Raw genomic sequence first — 20,273 nt, 5'->3', positions numbered from 1 at the left:
ACATAAATGTTTAAATTATTGAAGTAATAGATTTGTCATCAACTAGTTAATGACTAAGGTCAATAGAAGAAATAGATTAGGAAATTATACTGATCATTATTTTACCGTTTGAGAAATTTTAGAACTTTTCTAATTTCTGATTTCTCTAGGCAACAACCATAAATTAATCCGTATAAGGTATTGAATATCTCTATAAGGAGGGTATGATTAATGCAATACTAGTATTCTGGATCTAGAATTGCGATAAGTCCAATATTTTTCCACTACTTAAAAAATACTTAAAAAAAGACCGGACACTAAAACTAGATGACCACATTGAACCTTCTAACAGCATTGTATGAAAATGAAATTGCATAATGGTAACAATCACTACACTCTTCATTCTGTGTACTTGTACTATACACAGTTCGTTAAAACAAAAGATTTGTGCATGAGTTGAATAACATCATAAAAATCGAAAATCGATTTCAGCTTTTTGAAAAGAAATAGATCTGTTGCCAAAAACCAGTTTTTTTTTTACCGAATTCCACTTCAGACTTTTTTTTATTCATGCGAATTGAATATGGTTCATGGCTCTCCGTTCAACATTCGAATTCAAAAGGAAGCTCCAACTGGAATAAGAAAAACCACTTTTACAACGCATCGTCGGATATTATACACCATTAAAAGAAGGGTTTGTATGTCGTTGGATTATGTATGCAATTTTACAAAGAAAACCGTTCATAAATACGGAACTTACGGAACACCCTCAATATTAAATGTTACGAATACATTTCTGTAACCGATAGGTTAGGCAAAATGTTAACTATATTTCTATGTCTATTAAAAAATGATTTTTACAAAGAATTTATAATAAAACGAATTTTTTATTCATTCATTCCATTAACTACATTTAATGCATATAAGCGGTAGGCCTTGAGGAAAAAAGGAAAGTATTTCTGGTCGCAAACGTATCGAGCTCTTATATAGAAAAACTGCTGTTGTTGCCGCTGTTTAGACTGTTTTCAATATAACATCAAAATGTGTTGTGTAGACTATATGCGGTACGTATATATATACACTAGACCAGTTTGTATGAATGGTAAAAAGACAGAGAGTTGTGTTAAAATTACCATAGAATAAACAAATCAATGAAATTATTTCAAATAACTAAAATGAAAACAATTAAGAATGTGGATCAAATATTTGAAATTCGATTTTTTCAAGGAAGAGAAACTATCGGTTCGTTCGTGTTCAAGCACGGTGTAGGCGTGTGGGATGGAAGTATATTTCTAACAACACAAAAAAATGAAAACAAAAACACAAATTACCTTGTTGCTGATCAGATAATCCGAAACATAAGAGTAGCAGCAGCAGACCGGGTAATTGATGAGCATTTACCATTTTCTTTCTGTCTCGTTTCTATTCTAAAAATTGTAATTTACTCACATGGAAATCACTTTTCACTCAATACAAATGGAAAAACACTTCTGCAGAGAAAACCTCTTCATTATCTCAGTGGTAAGTTGTTATTGTGCGGTTTCATTGTGCAACCATGTTATTTACAACTTTTCGGATCACACGATGAATATCTAGGGCAATCTAATCTCATCCATTCATCATCCAATTTTTCGTTACTATATTTTCGATGGAAAAATAACAAAACGAAAATTCACATCTTTTTGTACGTTGTATTACCGACTTTTCTGACAATCAGACAATGTCGAAATATGTACTACACACAGCTCAAACTCACTCTTGCACAATTCGATTTCCTTTTTTTATTAAATTTTTATTTCTTGTCGATTGACTTTGGCAAAAACAACGTCACCGTATATTATCGAACAATAACGAAACGATTTCTGTATAAAGTTCCACGCAAAGACATGCGAGTCTTTGCCGCACAAGAGAAACTCACAGACTAACGAGTGAATATTTAAAGTGGTAAAACCAAAATACCAAAACCACAAGGTAAACTCGCAGTAGATAGTTTTCTGCATACAGTCGAAGATTGGCTTGACTTGTACACGAAGAAACTCTTGTGTTGGTTTGAGTTCAGTCGATTATAAAAGTCTTTTTTAATCATCACACACGTACGTATATATGAAATATACCGAGCTCCATGCTTAATATACTGTCAGGGTATTACATTGTGTATACGCAAGACTATGCATTTTGCATTCTACGTACATTTCATGTTTATAAATTTGAATTTGATTGCAATTACTTTACTGCACTCGACAAGTTTCTGTACAGATTGGATTGTTCTGTATGCATTCCATTATACATTACGCATTATAACAAATTTTTTCCTTCTATCTGACCATTTATATCTTATGTTCTGGTTGATTCTCATGTTTGATAAATTGAAAGATACATTCAACGTTTGGTCGGCGCACAAGACAAAACATTCAAAACATTTTCGTTTCTGTGTTTATAATTTTGTTGGATGTTCAATAACCATAAACATAATTGCACGAAGAAGATAATTGATTTCCGTTGAGACGGTTGGAGTCGGTTACCATACACCACATCGTGATGAAGTGACTCTATTGGTGTTTCAGAGAAATAAAAAAATTAATTTTAACATCGGTCTTCCACGGAATGTATCTGAAGATCTAAAAATTATTTACATTGTAAACTGGACTCTATCTGATGCTCTCAGTTCGCTATAGATATGCGTAGGCATGAATAGCCTGTATAAGAATGGCATTTTCTCGTGACATCTTTATGGAAATTGTCGCATATAAAAGATGTTAACAGCGAATCGATCTATGACTACAAAGTCGAAGAGTGCCTTTTACAAAGCATATTCTATATTGTGCATCGACGACATCATCCTGAGCAAAAAGTAATATCCAGCCTTAAAATGTAGCCGTAATTATGTCAAGACACATAACGACAAGTGGATAATAAAAAAAATGTCATCGGTTTCTAGGAGTGGCATCGAAATTGATTCCACACACTCTGATTTCTGTATACCAGACACTCATTAGACTTTATTTGTGAGAGATATCTATTAATCAGTTGCGACAATGTCTGACGAGGAGTGCAGACGTACAGTTGCTTCAGTTGCTTGACTTATACATAAAAAGTTGTTGAAAAAATCATCTCGTGTAGGTTCATGTTACCGATTTTCAGAAAAAAGCCTTCCAAACAACATCAATCCGTTCGATGCTCTAGATTCTAGAGTCAAGAAAATTTTGAGAAAACGTTCTTTTGTCTTGCCCAATAATTTTTTGCAAGCGAACACTTACAAGAAAATCCTCTGCCATCTGTTATCTACAACGACGATAAAAATAAGCTTTGACCTACGGTTATAGTGGTTTTATCTTGTGAAATATTTTGTTGAAACAAATGACGTACAAGATTTTGGATCAAACACTAGGCGATGATATCAGAGTTGACATAGTTTCATTCTTTAAAATAGTAAAATGTATCCAAGAACGGAAGCGCATTGTAAACTAGTGACCGAAGAGGATACAACTCGCAAAAAGCATGTGACTGCATTCTCTCTTCATTTTCTGGACATTAGCACGTTGATTTGTATTGGTATTTTATCTAATTCATTACTCGTATTTACCAGCATGTACTTGACATTTGCTCGATATTTTTCGAACACAGCATTTGCCTGATTCCGTTACTCCTCTGCATGGACTAGTCCCTCAATTGAACTTTCAGTTTCATTACACTTCTAACACAACAAAAGTTATAAGTTCAACTAATTTAGTTTTAATTTGATGGTTTCTTGTATAGGATCGGATGCAGCATATGACCCTGTGATCTTGAGACTAAAATCAAGAACTTAATGTTGTACGGCTTACTATTTCGATCAAGTAGATAGTTAGTTCGCATATTTAAAATTTCATCACACATCCATGGACTGCACACCGCAGATCTTAACATCAATACTTTATATGCAATAAAATAAGAAAGAAAATGATAAACCAGACATTAAAGGTGTCTTAAGATCTATCTGTTTGCTAATAAAAGTGAAGTAAGTACCGATGAATGCAACTGTGCTAAGTTGTACAATTCACTTTACAACACTTATTAAGTGACATCAGGTTGCAATATGGAATATCATTAGAAAAAATCGCTCTGTAAGTTTTACAAAAACTTTTTTTTTATTAAACTAAAATTTTACTTTTGTATTTACAATAAAATGAAGTCGGTAAAGTACATTGCACCAATTCACAATACTATGGTACTCTACACGTACTGACGAAAAAGAAATCATAAAATTATTCTCTATTTTTTTCCTATTATAGCAATTTGCAAACCAATTAAAAATTCTTAGCCTTATGTCATTGATCCATTCAAATTTCATTTAATTAATGAGAAGAAAACATATTTGTCATCCGTTTAAATTATATTAGAATTTCTTAATCGTTACTGCGTGTCGTCGCAACCAACGGCACGACTATATTATGTACATCATCTTATCATTGTTATTTTTGTAGTCATTTTGTGCGTTTAATTATGAAAAAAAAATGATTTTACTCTGACTTGTTCAGGCTTCATAAGAAAAAAAAAATTATAAAAAAAGGTAAAAAAATGTACTGCAATTGTGCAATGGTGGACACTTGTTCATCCGTTTTAAAAATAATTCAATGAAAATTATCTATTGAATGTTCGAAGAGCGGTTAAATAGTCTGAGACATTATGTCTCGCAGGGGCAGTCGTTACAACAAAGATTTTTCATTTCTATTGAAACTTCCCCGCGGTAACATCCCATAAAACTTCTGCTCACCGAACGCTCGGTCAACTTATAACTATAGTATTGAGCGAGGTAGCGAAATTTTTAGTTCACCGACCAAAATCTCTGCAGTAAGAAAGCTTGTGGAGGTTGGATTTGTTTAATGTAATGATGCATCGAGGCTATAGGTGGTGGAGTCTCAAAAGTCTGAGATTTGAAACCAATGTCATTATATTACCACTACCCGATGCGAGAAGCATAACAATAAGAAATGCAGGATTCAAACCTTGGCTGTATGCACACAGATTGACGGTCATACTGGAGAGATTTTGGTCGGTGTAAAATTACGCTAACCTTCTGTACAAATTTAATGAGAGTCACGAAAAATTTTGCTAGCTCGCTCAATACGTGGCCTATGAAGAAATGGCAATATTCTACGAAAAAAATGATTTTTTAATGGTAAAATCTTAAGCTAAATTAAGACAAAGAAAACTTTTTTTTAATGTTAGGACGTTTTGTCTTGAGTTGAAGAAGAGATGTAATTGAACAATTTTTTTTGTATTTTTTGCATACAGTGAACGACATCTCAAATGTCTCACTGTCAAATTTTTCTGAGAATTGTATTGTGTCATTGCAAATTCACAATGACATTCTCTGAAAAAAATGACAGTGAGACATTTGAGATGTCGTTCACTGTAAAACGTATAAAAGGGTTGTACATTTAGGTGTGTATTGATTGTTCAAATTATTTCATCGTCTTTTTTAGTTAAAAAAATATTCTAATTTTTCCCGATGTTGTGTCGGATGAAACAATTTATTCGTTTGATGAAATTCAGATCATTTAATAAAAAAAAGAGTTACTCTCTCATCCACTACGGACTACGGATGTCTACTTGCAAATTAAAATTACAACAAAAAATTTCTTTTACTTACACGAAGGTGTATCTTCATTCATCTTCTCTTCAATTCCTTTTTGTTTAAACAAATCCACACGACACATCACATGCGTTAAAACACCTTCGGTATCAGAATGTATTTAACTCGTTGACAATACCGCGCCCAATGGCTGTTGTATCGATTGAAATTCCGGTGGGACATTTGTTTACCGCGTAAAATTAAATGGACGACACTGATTAAAATGGCAACCAATGGTGGCCAAGCGAAACCCCAGATCAATGGAATCGCCAGCGCAAGATATGAAATGATTTCGCCCAAGTAGTTCGGCTGTCGGATCAGGCCCCAATAGGCGGATACGAGGAGTCGTCGGTGTTGGAGGGTTTGTATTGTATCGGCATCTGAAAATTGGAAGATAAATATTCAAAGTTAGTCGATTTGCGTGGCTGTGGTAGTTTGGATGTGATTGGGATTTTTCGGACATCGGGTTTGCTGTGGCTTCCATAACATAATAGAAAAATACATCAGTCTGTCCCTAGCCCAACTTAATCAAAAGCAAATTTGGATTTCAACTTGAAAATATAAATTCAACAATGGTTGCGGTTCCCGAGCTGAAAAGGTACCCTTTTAACAGAGTAGTCATTTCGGCCGAAAGTTACTTTCTAAATAGTCAAGTGAAACTAGCAATCGAATTAGAAAATAATGAGCCAGCGATAAGACCTGAGGTAGGAGTACACAGCTTAAACAACCACAGATATCGGAAGACAAAATTTTTGCAAAAATCAAATTTTTATGCAAACTACTTACGGTAGAACTTCGGATTCGTTGGATCCATTCTGAACTCGTACTTGATTTTACAGCTTCCTCGTTTAATGAACCATCCAATAGTAAACACAGCGACCGTTACGAAAATGGCCCACCCTGGCACTCCGACAATTTTATGCTCCCATGCGTACTTAGCAATCAACGAATTCAAAAACGGGTATAGAGCGTTCCGGAGTAGCAAAAATGCACCGACTCCTTCACCTTGCAAGAAAAACGATGATGCCAGGTGGTGTTCGAAAATGAGTTGATCCAATGCGTGCCAGAATACCAGGCAAGCAGTCAACAATGCGATCGGGTCGTATTTTACATTGTTGTACGTGAATAGGATGGCTTCGGTCCAGTTCAGGGTGATGTTTCCGTTTTCTGTCGGCAATGCGCTGAACTTCAAATTGCGATAGATGAAAATGCCATTCAACAGCAGTGTTGCAATTATAGCCGCATGATAGTGAATCAATTTGATGTCGAACAGCAACCATCGAGGATTGATTTCGCGTCCAACGAAATAGTCTTTCCAGAAGCTACCGCTTTTCGCGTATGGGTTCCACGTATATTCGTTGTGAACATTCCGATTCATGACGTACCGCCACCCAGCCACAATCAACGCGTACGCAATGGCAGCACAGCAGAATTGCTGGTAATTTCCGTAAATGAAACGAATGACGGGATATTTGAGATATTCTGCAATGGCAACCGCTGCACCAACAATCACCGACAGAGCCAAACCATTGAAATTGTAAGAGATCGATGGACTTTCGTTTTTCAGTGGAATCGTGCGACCGATTGGAATCGCCGATAGCAAGTAGATGGCAAAAATGTAAGCAGGATAGTAGATGGACACGTCCCAGTTTCCGTACGTTTTCAACCATTTTAGCTTGGCTAATCGAGCGACCGAAAAATCGCATTCTTCTCGATTGCAAGAAAACGGTAGGTAGAATCCGACCGCCGATATCAACAAAATCAGTACCAACACCGACAGTCCAACCCAAAGTGAAGTAGTGGGTCTTTTGGTCTCCAGCCGATAACTGTACTTATTCCGATCCTCGTCGTGTATCGGTTCAGTTTCTCGATCCGAATATTCATCGTCGTCGTCAAGAACGCTTCGGCTCATCGAACGACTTTGTGACTGTCTTGATTGTCTGGATAATTCTGACGGAGTCGGTGTGTAGCGTAGGCCATCAAGCTTTTCTCTTGCTGCATTCAGTCTTCTCGAAATAAGACGCTTGACCTCGTCATCACTTTCGTTGGAAATTTGCGACACTTTAACACTGCTGGACGTTGTTGTGGTCACCGATTTCGTATGTACGCTGGATCGTCCCGTTTCATGTTTAATTGGCGATAGCGATGCCTTGCGTAGTTCATTTTTGGGCGATTCACTTTTCGGTTGACTTGGCGCGGCTTTCGGACGCCCTCTGCGTGCTTTAGTTGCAGGCTCTTCCTTAATTGGTTCGATTTTTCTGGCTGGCGATTTTCTTGCCGGGGACTTTCGTGCTGGTGACTTGTTTCTTGTCGGTGACTTATTTCTTGGTGGTGACTTAGTGGCGACTCTACGACTAGTCACACCTCGTGAACCTCTGCGTTCCATCTGAATTTAAAAATAGAAAACAAGGTTAGCTACGGTGCTGTGACAGTTATGCGATAAGGAATTTATCGCGCTAAAATAAATTCAGCCGGAAAAATGCACATGAACTGCAATCGGTGATGGTCTACTTTCGTACGTACCTTTGACGATTTTCGGGAATTCCAATTTTATCGATTCAGGTCCCAATAATTTGAAACAATCAGTAAAGACAATCACTAACAAACAAGAGATGACGCTAAAAATCTGGTATGAAGTATGGCGGCTTGGTTTAGGAAAAAATGGCATCTATCATTCGGAGTCATTTATGTCGGTATTGCAGGACAGTCCGTTAAAATTTAAAATCGGATTTTTGTAGGTAAAATTATTATTCGTTGTGCTCGTTCTATCGTGACCAAAATATTGTTGTTTTGGATTTGAAGAAACGTAATTCGACTTCGCGCTCAGCAATTCCTACTGTTAAATAGGCCTTCGTTGCAGGAGTAGTCGAAGTAACATTTTTTCGTTGCAATTTGTTTTGGGCGCATGTCGTTCTCTTCACAACAGGCTGGGCTTGCGGTTTTTACCCTTTAAACAGTTACCATTACGATCATGATGGCCTTTTGATTTTTTAACTACTGGTTTTGCAAGAAAATGGCTTACGGTTTTTATTGACCAGTTCTGACCTTCTTTGGTCAAATTTGGTTTTAATTTCATCAATTTGTCGTGAGGAACCGACTCGGTCCCATCTAAAAGGCTTAGACAGTAGTATGGTTACATACTATTTGCAACGTTTGTAGATTGTGGATTTGAGCACTATTCACGCCGTAAGTGTGCCTTAAATTTGAATTTTAAGTGAACGATTCGATGAAAAAGTGAACCAAAAAATACATTTCAACGCTTCATTGTATGAAAATGACGCTACGTTAGAAAGACCTCCACACTTTCCATTTTGAATTTCGACCGCACTTACGGCGTGAATTTCACAGGACTCTCAATGATTGACGCTGTCGGCAAGTCGGTCACTCCTGTCACTTCATCGAACAATACTTTCACGGACAATGTGATCAAAAATGTTATTTTCTAACAAAAGATTTTGATTTATAAATTTCGTATTTCAAAAAACCGACTCGAAGGCAGTGCCATCGCTGATTTTTGCAGTCTTCAAGGCAGGAAAGAGTATTCGACATGTTCGAAAAATTTTAAATATGTGCGCGCCAAATCGCCTCGTTCGCTGCATTTTGACAGTTTCGGAGTGGTTTATTCAGTTGATATTGCAGATCCGACGTGAATCGGTCATAATTATTTACGGTATTTGAGTCGCCAAATTTAATTTATTTTCAATGTTTATTCCGATCATTCGTCAACGTCTCCTATTGTCAGCCTGTAAGACTCAGTCCAGGAACATATTTGGATATTTTCGAGTTGCATTCAATGCTCTAGACACTGACAGGTAATTTCGAAGGTAGAGGACTCAAATGCGTAATACCTTCTAAATCTCACATAATACTCAAATCACAGATTAAAGACCGTTGGTCCTGATCGTCTGTGCGCCGAATGGATCCTGAAGAACGGAGGTTTCATTAAATTTGAAAACCAAAAATGGATAACCGATTACAACGCTCTGCCGGCTGTAAATTTTCGTTATCAAATCGAAGAAGTTGACACACACAACAAGACAACGATTATGGCAATGGGATTTGATCATTTCAAAGATTGTTCGGCAATTCGTAAAATATCATTGAAATCGTGCAGATATTTGGAAAATGAGGCTATCGAGAAATTGGGCTATTTGAAAGATTCACTCAGCGAATTGGAAATTAACGGATGCTATAATGTCATCGACGAGGGATTGCTATCGTTGAAACAGCTAAAAAATCTAAAGAAATTGAACATCGAAAATTTACCGTATGTGAAGGATATGAAAGCAGTGCAGCAGGAGCTGCAGACTGCATTGGCAGGGTGTGAAATCCAAATTATATCCAAGAAATGAGCTGAACTTCCCTTTGTGTAATTTATTGTTATGGGTTCCAATAAACTAGTTGTATTTGTTGATCAGTACGGTCAGTTTCTTCATTACTGTAACAGTTGCAATTGTTGTTTCTCGCGGAAATAACAGCCCATTTGAGAAACAAATGGTTTTTGAGTTCAATGAGATTTCTTTCCAAGTATCACCAAGCCAGCCGCTCTTCATTTGTCTCTTCGTAGCCGCACTGTACGTCTCCCGAGATTAGAGCTTTCGGCCCCACTTTGGACTCTAGTTTTCCAGTTTGAAACAACACCATTGGGATGTTCAATGTAAATGCCTTGGAACGTTGCATGCTTTCAAAAATTCTAAATACTTTGAGATGGGGCGGCAGAGGTTGATCATCAGCAGTACTTAACATCTTAGCGGCGCAAACAGGCCGGTTTCATCAGTTGAAAATTATTGAAGATCTCGGTTTGTTGGAACAACTGAATGAAGACAACATTTCTCCCAGAGGCTTGCAGTAGCCAGTGACTCTTTTCCGACGCATAATCCCAATGTACAAACGAAAATGAAAACGAGTCATTCTGGAGCTTCTAGAGTCTTCGTAAACTAAATGTAGTTTTGCGCTCAACTCGTTTCTAGTCCTATGCTCAATGGTGGGAATATCAAAAAACGCCGTGGATCTGTAATCCATAAGAAGTAAAAGTCCAGACCCAACACTTCCCCTGATTCACCTTATTCTCAATTATACAAAAATGAGCGTCCGTATTTCTCTTATAGTTTTTGTATTCACTAAAATATACAAAAAAATGGCGCGGACATACCCGAGCTTAAATTAAATAAATTAATTCTTTTCATTAAAGTCCTTAAAAGCTACGGTCAATTTACGTATTACAGAATTCCTTGTATTCCGGATCGTTGTCCGGCTTCACATAAACATCACCAAATTTCGCCATGTACTTCCGTATGAATTCTTTCGATTTAGCTCGAACCGAGTCTGTGACTTCCAGAACAGTTACGGTATTGTCACAGTGCTTCAACTCTTTCAGCATCACGAAATGTGTTAGCTAAAGAGCGGGAGAAAAACATTTTTGTTAAGAAAAGTGACCGAATGTCAATGTAGACCGGACATATTATACCTTTCGAGCCAAGTGTTTAAAATCGTCGTTGCTCTTAATTCTTCCTCTTCTACAGTCATCCTTTCGATACGGTCCTAAATGTTGCACAATCACACCCGACATTTCAGCGCAGAATTTTTCTTTAATCCGTTTGGCTGCTTCGTTACTATTGTGAGGAATGGGTTCCGGCTCGTTACGTTTTCGTTTGGTTACCTTTCGATTACTGAAAAAAAATACGAAACAAACAAGAATCAACAAATGGCTCTCCTAATTGACCATCACTGATGTCCAGTGGACTTACGATCGTAAGGCATCTAGTCGCATTTTCAGTTGATCCGGTCGATTTGACAGTTTATCCGATTTGATTCCATCCAATTCGTCGACAAATTTTGCATTCAATACTCCGCTGACTTCCAAATCGCTAAGGCTAGCATTCGATTCGTCTTCATCGTCCGTTTCTTCCAAATCATCGTCCTGCTGCGAAACAACCGGTAGACCTTCGGTCAGTTTTTTCAGTTTTCTCGATGGCTCGGACGAGTTCTGTTGTCGAAGTTTTTCCTTGCGACGTTTCATTTTCTCCTTATTTTGTCGGTACCGTTGGCTTTCGATTCTGCCTTGAAGTCGCTCCTCTTCAGTGCGTGGCTGAGATGAAAATGGTAAAATTTAACTTTGATCCGTTGGACGTAAAATTCGGGATGCCTCTACTTACGCTTATTAAACGCTCGGTCGCTAGACCATCCCGATTTTTCTTTTTGCCAACAGAATGCATCAAAGAGTTGTCCAAGTTAAACGACAAATCCATACTATCGTCCATTGAACTTTTATCACTAACTGTTGCCATTGCACTTATTTCGACAGCTAAATTGGCAGAGATATCTGAAAATCGAAGAATTAATTTCCATTGTCTGCACCAGGCAATTACAAAAGATACCCAAATCAGTCTGATTGGCCTGGAAGGAATTCAGTAATTGTTGCCGTTTCTGCAGTAACTCATCTTCACTGCTATCAACTGCGTCGGACGACACATCGGAATCGTCTTCCTTTTCCGAATCAATTTCGTTAGGATTACTTGAAACGATTAGCGAATCGTCTTTTCCATCGATTTCGTTGTCGTCGCTCAGTTCCGTGCTGTTGTCACCGGTGTTGGATGGCTCATCTCTTAATGGCAGTATTTTTATCGGAGGATCCCATTGTGGTATGCGAATTTTCACGTGATAGTAGTACAGCCTTCCCTTTACGTCGATGGCGAATTTCCATTGAGGTGGCAAATCCATCGGTGGGAGTTCGTATTCATCGGGATTTGTCGGTAGTTCTTGTGGAGGCTTGATGTGAATCTGTGGAAGGAGTCTACGGTTAGAGTCTAGTTGTTATTCGGTGTTTGTTTATGACTCACATGACTGGGAGGAGTAGCAATCGGGTTGCCGTCTCTCGCATACCATTGTCCTGTCAGTGGGCTGACGCTAAACGGAATGGCTCGATATGATGTTGTACGTGGGTCCAATTGAAAGTATTTACATTTCGCTACGTGAATGGCCTCAATTTGTCGTTCGTGATTCCTTTTATCGATTGATTGTGTTGCCACCTGTAAATAATGAACTTATAGTGAAGTGGTATCCCAAGCATTTTTCAGTTTTCTTCTTACCGTCGCCTCGAACAAACGCCGTCGTTGTGCTTTCAAGAGCAACGTTTCAGGATCAGTTGGATCAGTTTGACGAGTTCGTTTCTCTTTTCGAAATTTTTCTTTTTCCTTTGCAGAGTCTCCGTTTCGCTTGCTTGAATCCTCCGATTCTGTATTTCGATTGGCTTCCTGTTCGTGTTCTTTCATTTGTTCGATTCGAAGTTTTTTGGGTATACGAAATACTTCCTTCAACACTTCCCATGCCTCAAGTAACTTTGCAGTCAAGAGGTGAATTTGTTCCATCAGTTCATCGTCGGCGCAATCTTCACCGGTTCCGATCTGCGTAGCTACACTATCATTTTTGTCGGCAACTTCATACTCTTTTCTGACGTCTTTCAACGCATCAGCAACTTTCGACGGATCGGCATCTCTCGCTTCTTTTGAAGAATCTGTCGCTTCTTTTGAAGAATCTGTCGTTTCTTTTGAAGAATCTGTCGCTGCTTTTGAAGAATCTGTGACTTCGGCTTCAGTTTTACACAAATCGTGTTCCACTTTTATAGCGACGGCATCTCCCTCCTTATGTTCCAATTCTTCGATTTTGACACTGTCGACATTTTTAGCCTCTTCAACTTGAGGACTGTTCCCATCGGATATTGGTGTGCCCGAACCACTGTCACTAGGAGATTCTTCCGGCGATTTCACACTTTCTTTCATGCTCTTAGTGTTAGCCCACTTTTGGACCACCACAATTACCTTACTGTCTTGTAACATGTTCTTATTCGGAATGGGCAACACGTCTAATGTTTCCAGAATTTCCAGGCGAAAACCCCATTCCTGTTGCGCGTTCTTTGTGACGGCATCGCACATCCACGTATGAAGCAGTTTCAATCCGTGATAGTCCAGAAACAATCTCCTGCATGCTATCTCACCATTTCGTAGAATGTTCAAAAGTTTGCTTCTCGCATCCAGCATTTTCGCTCGAACCATCAAACGACTGAAACGCAGAGTGTGCGCTTGATTTTTCAGATTAGTTTTCATCAAATTGGCAATTTCGTGATCCAAGTCCGGATCTTCCATAATTTCCGCTTTTTTAATCTTGAATTTCTTCGGTTTTGGTTCTAGCTTTGGTTTCCTCACTTTCTTGACCGGTGATGCTGGCTTCTCTTTTTTGATTGGCAAAATTGGTTTTTCGTCCACAGGCAGTTTGTCGTTGATGTCTTCCTGCTTAACACTAGTAATGGGATCGGTTAACTTATTTTCATCTATTGTCTCAGGTCCAGGAAGCTCTGTCGTAAGTGGAGTCACTTTTTCTTCTATTTGCGGTGTCTCCTCTTCACTTTCATCTTCGCCTTCTTCTTCGTCGTATTCTTCTTCCTCCTCATCTTCTTCTTCTTCCGAGTCAGGTTCTTCGCCAATCCAACCGCGACAATTTTCCGCTTCACAGTAACATCTTTGAGCTTCTTTCCTAAATGCGAGGAATAAATTGTTTACACGTAAGACACAAGAGAGAAAATTGCACCGCTCAGCTTACCCGTAACGTTGGAATTGATAGTCAAATGTGATTTCCTCATCAGGCTGAATGGTTCTGGTACTGAAAAATCCAATTCTAAGCTCCCCATTCACTGTCCACTTTTGTGTTTCGGCATTCGGGTCGCAAGAGTGATTGATAAACCGGGAAATGTTTCCCTTGATGGTTGCATCAATGACACAGTCACTTCTCAATGCCATGAAGTAATGGTGCTGAATGTTGTCATTGGAATATTTGAATCGTCGTTCGTCGAATTGCTTACTGTTGAGGACCTGAAATCGAATCCATAGAACAAATTTCAGAGGTGAGACCCATGAGGAATGTGATAAATTTTACCTCGCCAACATATTCCATTATAAATTCGCCAGCCTCGATCACCGACACCGCTTTCATTCCGAAACCCTTTTTACCGGCTCTGAAAATCGAACAATCGGAATTTTGATGTCTTTGGAAGCGTTTGTTCGTACAGCGATCGCCGATAGTACAACGTGAACCACATTCAATGAAAATCAAACGATTCAGACAGTCTTCACCGCATCCAAGTTCACCTCGTTCGATTTCCGATTTGGTCAGGAAGCAGTCGCAGGTCATTTTCTTCGTTTCCTTGCTAATGGTTCGCTCCGATCGATACTCACAATCAACGATTTGTTTGAATAAACTTAAACCAGCTGCGACGTCAGCCTTTTCCGCTTCCAATTCTTCTGCAGTCTTTTGTCGTTTCGCGACAACCGGTTCCATTTCCAAATCTTTTCCAATTTCGCTCAAATCGAGCAAACTGTTGCTGTTGCTGCTGTTATAATCTGACATGTATTGCGAATCTGACATACTGCTGTAGCTGAGATCGCCAGCGTAAATGCTGTGGAATTTGTCTTTATCTTTAACCAATCCAAAGCCACAAGCTCGTTGCTTTGTTTCGGTGATTGTCTTAATACGTCCGGAGCGACGAATATTCGTTTCTTCTTCATCAACTGGTGGTACTATCGTCTCGTCGGCCTTTATGATAATTTCATTGGTCTGGATCTCGCTTTGTAATTGATCATGTGACTGGTATTGAACGAAGGCTGCAGAATTCTTGAAGTTTTCCGGAATGAAATCTTGACCGGGACTTGATGTATGTGACTCTTGAGAATCATCTTTGGTAGCGAATAGGCCAAAATTTTCAATGCTCGGTGAATCTGAAATGAAATCGTGAGAAATCTGGTAAAATTAACAATTTGTTTGTTCATGTTACCGTTGCTTTTATTTGCATTTTCCTTGGCTTGTTTAGAACGAGCTGCCTTTCTAGCTAGTTTTGCTGCCTTCTCTGCTTCCGCTTTAGCCATCTTCTCAGCTTCGACTTTCGCAGCCTTCTCAGCTTCTATTTTTGCTGCCTTTTCAGCTTCTGCTTTCTCCGCTTCAGCCTTTGCCAGTCTAGCAGCTGCTCTGGCTGCTTTCGCTTGTTCCTCCTTCACTGCAAGAATTTCTCTAGCTTTTTTCGCAGCTTCTGCATCAGCTTTCATTTGTTCCTCTTGAGCAGCTTGGGCAGCCTTAAGAGCTTCAATCGAGTACAACGATTCGTCGTACTTCACTTGTTTCGGCAAGTAGCATTCCGATAAAATGGAATCTGTTCCACAACGATTGCTCTTAGTGCTAGACCGAGACGTTGAGCTCACTGCCTGTTGGTTCTTGCGATTCGCTGATACTGTATCGGACAAACTTTTCGAATTTGACGGTTTGTCATCTTTCGGTTCAGCTGCAACAGTTTCTTTCGGTTTGGATTTTATCTTAGTGGCGTCTGGTATTGGTTTTGCCTTTGCCGACTTTACCGGAGGTTCCCGCGGCTTTTCTAATGTTTCTTTATTGGATTCGTGATGGGATGCTGACTTACTGCGATTGGCGGCTTTCTGCTCCAGGAGCCTCAATTGATTCATGATGATATCCTTTTCCGTCTTGTTGCTATCCCGCTTGTGTGACTTTTTCGTCGACAAATCAGTTTCGGATGAGTGTGATTTTGTTTTCGGCTCGACAGGCTTACCATCCTTAAAATCTCTGCTCTTTCTGTCTGTCCATGATTTGCTGCTGGAAGATTTGTGCGTCGATTGTGAATCGGACGATTTGTGTGTAGATTGCAAATCGGACGGTTTCTCCGTTGTTTTACTCGAGTCGGATGGCCGCTTCGCCGTTTTGTCTTTACCGGAACTACTTTCCCTTTTCTTTTTACTCTTTTCGGTTTTCGCAATATCACCAGAAGTATTCTGTTTCCGCGTGTTGTCTTCATTTTCGCAGGAAGCGGTGCGTTGCGTTTGCTTGGATGGATATGAATCGCGAGATTTCTTTTCCACGAAACTAACGGAATCAATTTTATTTGGTTCCATCGACTGATGCTCTGGTACATGAATTGTAGGAGGCGATTGCTGTTTATCGTGCGCAATTACGGGTTGAATAGTGGCTTTATCCGAGGTTCGTTTTCTTCCTTTCTTCGATTTTAGCTTTTCCTTTGTTTTTTCATCATTTGCTGGTTGGTCATTGCTCTCCGATTCCTGTGATGTTATTTCGATGCGTGCCGGTTCAACACCGGATTTTACTTCTGACACTGGAACCGTATCACCAATTTCAGTGTCACATTTTAATTGTTCCAGAATCGTTGGTGCGACGATGTCATGGCTGTCCGAATTCTGTGCAACAGTGTCAATGCTTTGTTGTGCATCGGATTGAATGCTTTCGGCTTGTTGTATAGGAGAGTCGCTGGTTTCGAGATGCTGCACTTCGACTTCATTTGAGATTTCGATCGAATCTGTATCTACTTCCGCAGCAGTGCATAGTTCATCGTTCGACTTTTCACTCGATATTTCTCTAAAATCTTCTGTATTTACTTGGGGCTCCGTTGAACTGACAAGGATTTCATTACGGTCCTCACACTTAATTTCATCACTACTTTCAATTCGTGTCAATACGTCCTCTGGTGTGCTGACATTTTCCAATAATTCGACTTTAGAATGAGTTTGTTGTTCGGTGATTTGTGTGGTGTCTGATGGCTGTGCGGCTTCAAATTTGATTTTCGGACTGTTACGAATCGGTGAACCTAATTGTGCATCGGTTGGTCTATGCGCGTACATACTGCTTAAACGAGTAACTCGCCGCGTTCGAATTGGGGAATTGAATTCCACAGTTGGCTTCACATCAGTGATAGCAATTTCTTTGCTGTCGTCTATGGATGCGCTTAAAACTCCTTCAAATGTATTGGTTGTACCACTGGCAGTAGTCTTACTACGTTCATCATTCAAACGCTTCAGATAATTTTTACTCTTCATACAGTCGACCAAACCAACAGAAATCTGTTTGTCGCACGAATTCTGTTTGCAAATTGAATCGTAATTCGTTTTACTCTTCGATTGTGAACTTTCTTCGCTCAGATCCGTTGCGCAAGTAACTGTATTGGATGTATTGGATGATGAATCGGTGGACACTGCGTCTTTCGAACAGGCAACCATTCTCTGATACTCCTCTGCATCAAGCACACAAGTTTCGATAATTTCCTCGATCGACACGTTCGGATCATCGGATGGATCGTCGATAATTTCAACCATTTGCAGGTTACTATCTTCAACCTCTTTGCAACGATTCTGTCGGCCGCTTTGTCGTGCATTCTTCTTAGAATTCGATTTCTGCTGAGTTTTTGCTTTGGTTACGGTTCCATGTGAAGTTGATGGGCATGATGTATCCGGTTCGGGTGCAAAAACATTTTCGGCATTGGTTGTCACTTCGGTTGAAGTCTCTGCACCGAAGCTCTTCTCCGGCGAATCTCGATTGCATTTTATGAATTTATGTTTTATCGATCGTCTGGGTCGTTGGTTAATTGACGATTCGACTGGTGGCGGTGTAACTTTCTTCACATTCGTCGATTTTAGATTCGCATGTTGTTCGTCCATATTTTTTGATTTAGAGATGATTTTGTGCAACAATGTGGTGGTAATCGAACTGTTTCTGGAGGAAAAAAAATATTTTTTTTTACAAAATACGAAAGTTTCAGCAATGTGAGTTGGTCACTAAATTGGTGGCATACAAAAAAAAAATTAAATTAAAAATATTGGTCGATCAAAACTGTTTTGGTATAAAGTTGCTCATTGCAATACTGGATGTAAATTTGATTTCATTTAATCGAATGGACCACCCAGACACAGCAAAAATCTTAAGTTAAGTTTCAAAATTGGGTCTATGTGTAAACAAATTGATTTCGAACAGTTAGCATTGAGTGGTTCGAGTATGTACTTTGACATGCAATTTTTACAGTGAAAAATGCAAGAGAAACTTGAATCTTTTTTTAGAAACAAATGCCGAATAAATCGAATCAAATCATTGGGGAGCCTCAGTTATATGTTGCTTGCTGAGTAAAACTAACGCAGAAAAAGTTTTTCGACGAAAAAATGACAAAGTACAGTTCCGATCCAGATACGACTCGTCGCTCTATTAGACCTCAACTAATAGAATGGCTAACATAAATTTTATGAAAATAAACTCGTCGCCATACTCACAATATCGTCGGTTAGATCGTGGATGAATTTGTAAATATCTTTTTCCGTCAATTGAACTTTTACGAGAGTAAACAAAATTAACACGACGAACACACAAAAAATCTTTCGTCTTTGATTGTCTCCCAATTATGTTTTCGCAATTCCAATTCAATTTGATTGATGGTATCGTTGGCAGGTAACGCAAATCATTGTCTTTGATTTTATCGCCTTGCAATCGAGCACTTCACTAGCGATCTAGTAGCATTTTCAAATACAAATTAACATAAATGAAACAAATCACCACACTCCATTGCTCCGGGAATATTTTCGAACAGTTTTCTGTCAAATTTCAAACGAGTCGTACACACATACAACGAAAGAGTTATAGGATGCGCTCACTAGAATACGTTTAACTGGCGGGAATCATTCATAAAGGAAGTTACACTTTAATAATTGATCGATACAGACTGTTTATTTGTCAGTTGCAAATCTATTGAGAAGTCTACCAGTATTGCACGTTAGACATTTTCATTCAACTTTGAATATTTGACTCGCGTGTGCAGATAATATGTATCCTTGGTATACAGGATTTTTTTTTTAAATGACCGGAAATCGAGAATTTTTTGAAAAACTAGAAAATCACAAAAATAGCGAAATCGTTTGAAGCGAACAGGAATCAGGAATTAAAATGAATAATTAATAAAACGCAAACGCAACGAGAAGCGAATCGAGATCTTTTGTAGGCAAATAGAAAAAAGTCTTGTAATTGAACTGTAAAATAGTGATCAAACGAAGAATTTTTATCCATCATTTAAAAAAAAAACAGATTTCAAACGTGCGTCTGGACATTTACAAGTCAATTTTTTCGCTCGTTCCGCTCGCGCTTCTTTTCTTAACAAATTTTTATTCATCCGTAGGGCTCCATTCACAAAATTTTCGCTCGCTCCGCTCCAGCCTTTCTGATGATAATAAGAAAAACGTTGTTTGTCACATCACAACGCACTTCAAGCATGAGTGGTACTCTAAATAGGGTACTGAAACTTGACATTTTAGTAAAGTTTAGTGTATACCTGGAAAAATTGGATTTGGATACCGGGAAGAAAACATTATTTGAAGAAGTGGTTTGACTTAATAAACGTAATAAATCAGTTGATTAATAATATCCAAAAAGAGAGTGATTAATCTACTGGGCCGGGATAATCGGGTGATCTCTTAAGTGAGTCATGCTTTCTTCGTGTGAGTCAAAACGGTCAAAACACCCAAAACCTTTTTTTCACCGAAGCTTTTCGGTAGCCTTGGTCTTATTTCTTTACGGACATTGTGGCCTTAAGAGTCAATTTGCCAAAACTTCGAACAACTTAAAAACAAGCCATCGGCGATTTTTGGAGGGTATACAGTAATTGAATCAGGGGATCATGAAAAAATGGTCTGCTCAACTAATGACCATAATTTCAGATAAATGCCTTACGTATTGTCGGTGATATGCAACAAAACCTTTTTTGGTCATCCTAGTGCAGACCATTTTTTCATGATTTCTGGCACGAACACATAATTACTTTGAGGATTTTTTTTGTTGCAAATGACTCACGAGGATCCCC

General features: G+C 38.8%; 4 protein-coding genes across 5 annotated transcripts in view; 1 reads left to right on the top strand and 3 right to left on the bottom strand.

Annotated features, from left to right (window-relative positions):
- The window catches only part of LOC119071875 (serine-rich adhesin for platelets), a 42,374-nt gene extending 40,469 nt beyond the window's left edge, over positions 1–1,905 (bottom strand). The window contains exon 1 of the mRNA XM_037176950.1: positions 1,311–1,905. Coding sequence (XP_037032845.1) covers positions 1,311–1,383 — 73 coding nt within the window. The 5' untranslated portion in view covers positions 1,384–1,905. The remainder of the gene's footprint in view (positions 1–1,310) is intronic.
- Positions 1,906–5,597: 3,692 nt separating this feature from the next.
- Positions 5,598–8,264, bottom strand: LOC119071893 (lamin-B receptor). Its single transcript, XM_037176994.1, has 3 exons — positions 8,117–8,264; positions 6,380–7,979; positions 5,598–5,973 (listed from the first exon to the last, which is right to left on the bottom strand). The coding sequence occupies exons 2-3, from the start codon at positions 7,977–7,979 to the stop codon at positions 5,687–5,689; spliced, it is 1,887 nt and encodes a 628-aa protein (XP_037032889.1). The 5' UTR covers positions 8,117–8,264; the 3' UTR covers positions 5,598–5,686.
- A 960-nt stretch (positions 8,265–9,224) lies between these two features.
- LOC119071958 (ATP synthase subunit s, mitochondrial) lies at positions 9,225–10,013 on the top strand. Its single transcript, XM_037177090.1, has 2 exons — positions 9,225–9,405; positions 9,474–10,013. Exons 1-2 carry the CDS (start codon positions 9,296–9,298, stop codon positions 9,943–9,945), a joined length of 582 nt encoding a protein of 193 aa, XP_037032985.1. The 5' UTR covers positions 9,225–9,295; the 3' UTR covers positions 9,946–10,013.
- Positions 10,014–10,690: 677 nt separating this feature from the next.
- On the bottom strand, positions 10,691–19,026 carry LOC119071869 (probable histone-lysine N-methyltransferase CG1716). Of its 2 annotated transcripts, XM_037176932.1 has the most exons (12): positions 18,697–19,026; positions 15,417–18,148; positions 14,522–15,360; positions 14,189–14,457; positions 13,133–14,122; positions 12,682–13,084; positions 12,433–12,621; positions 11,971–12,373; positions 11,749–11,915; positions 11,341–11,681; positions 11,061–11,262; positions 10,691–10,988 (listed from the first exon to the last, which is right to left on the bottom strand). In XM_037176932.1, the coding sequence occupies exons 2-12, from the start codon at positions 18,091–18,093 to the stop codon at positions 10,806–10,808; spliced, it is 6,663 nt and encodes a 2,220-aa protein (XP_037032827.1). In that variant the 5' UTR covers positions 18,094–18,148; positions 18,697–19,026; the 3' UTR covers positions 10,691–10,805. The 2 variants fall into 2 exon arrangements, with proteins under 2 accessions (XP_037032827.1, XP_037032826.1); XM_037176931.1 differs by having other exon boundaries at positions 12,682–14,122.
- Between the last annotated feature and the right edge of the window lie 1,247 nt (positions 19,027–20,273).

This window comes from Bradysia coprophila, assembly GCF_014529535.1.
Source record: "Bradysia coprophila strain Holo2 chromosome IV unlocalized genomic scaffold, BU_Bcop_v1 contig_5, whole genome shotgun sequence".
Taxonomy (NCBI): Eukaryota; Metazoa; Arthropoda; class Insecta; order Diptera; family Sciaridae; genus Bradysia; species Bradysia coprophila.
The sequence above is the reverse complement of the archived record's forward strand: the minus strand, read 5'-3'. Positions and strand labels throughout refer to the sequence as shown.

Bases quoted from the DNA above. Each gene is read 5' to 3' on its own strand.
- LOC119071869 (XM_037176931.1), bottom strand. From the start codon at position 18,093: ATGGACGAACAACATGCGAATCTAAAATCGACGAATGTGAAGAAAGTT. The intron at 15,361-15,416 runs GTAACATGAACA...ATTTCATTTCAG, and splicing joins AAATGCAAATAAAAGCAACG to ATTCACCGAGCATTGAAAAT. The intron at 12,622-12,681 runs GTAAGAAGAAAA...CATTATTTACAG, and splicing joins GGCGTTTGTTCGAGGCGACG to GTGGCAACACAATCAATCGA.
- LOC119071958 (XM_037177090.1), top strand. From the start codon at position 9,296: ATGTTTATTCCGATCATTCGTCAACGTCTCCTATTGTCAGCCTGTAAG. The intron at 9,406-9,473 runs GTAATTTCGAAG...CTCAAATCACAG, and splicing joins AATGCTCTAGACACTGACAG to ATTAAAGACCGTTGGTCCTG.
- LOC119071893 (XM_037176994.1), bottom strand. From the start codon at position 7,979: ATGGAACGCAGAGGTTCACGAGGTGTGACTAGTCGTAGAGTCGCCACT. The intron at 5,974-6,379 runs GTAAGTAGTTTG...TCCAATTTTCAG, and splicing joins AACGAATCCGAAGTTCTACC to ATGCCGATACAATACAAACC.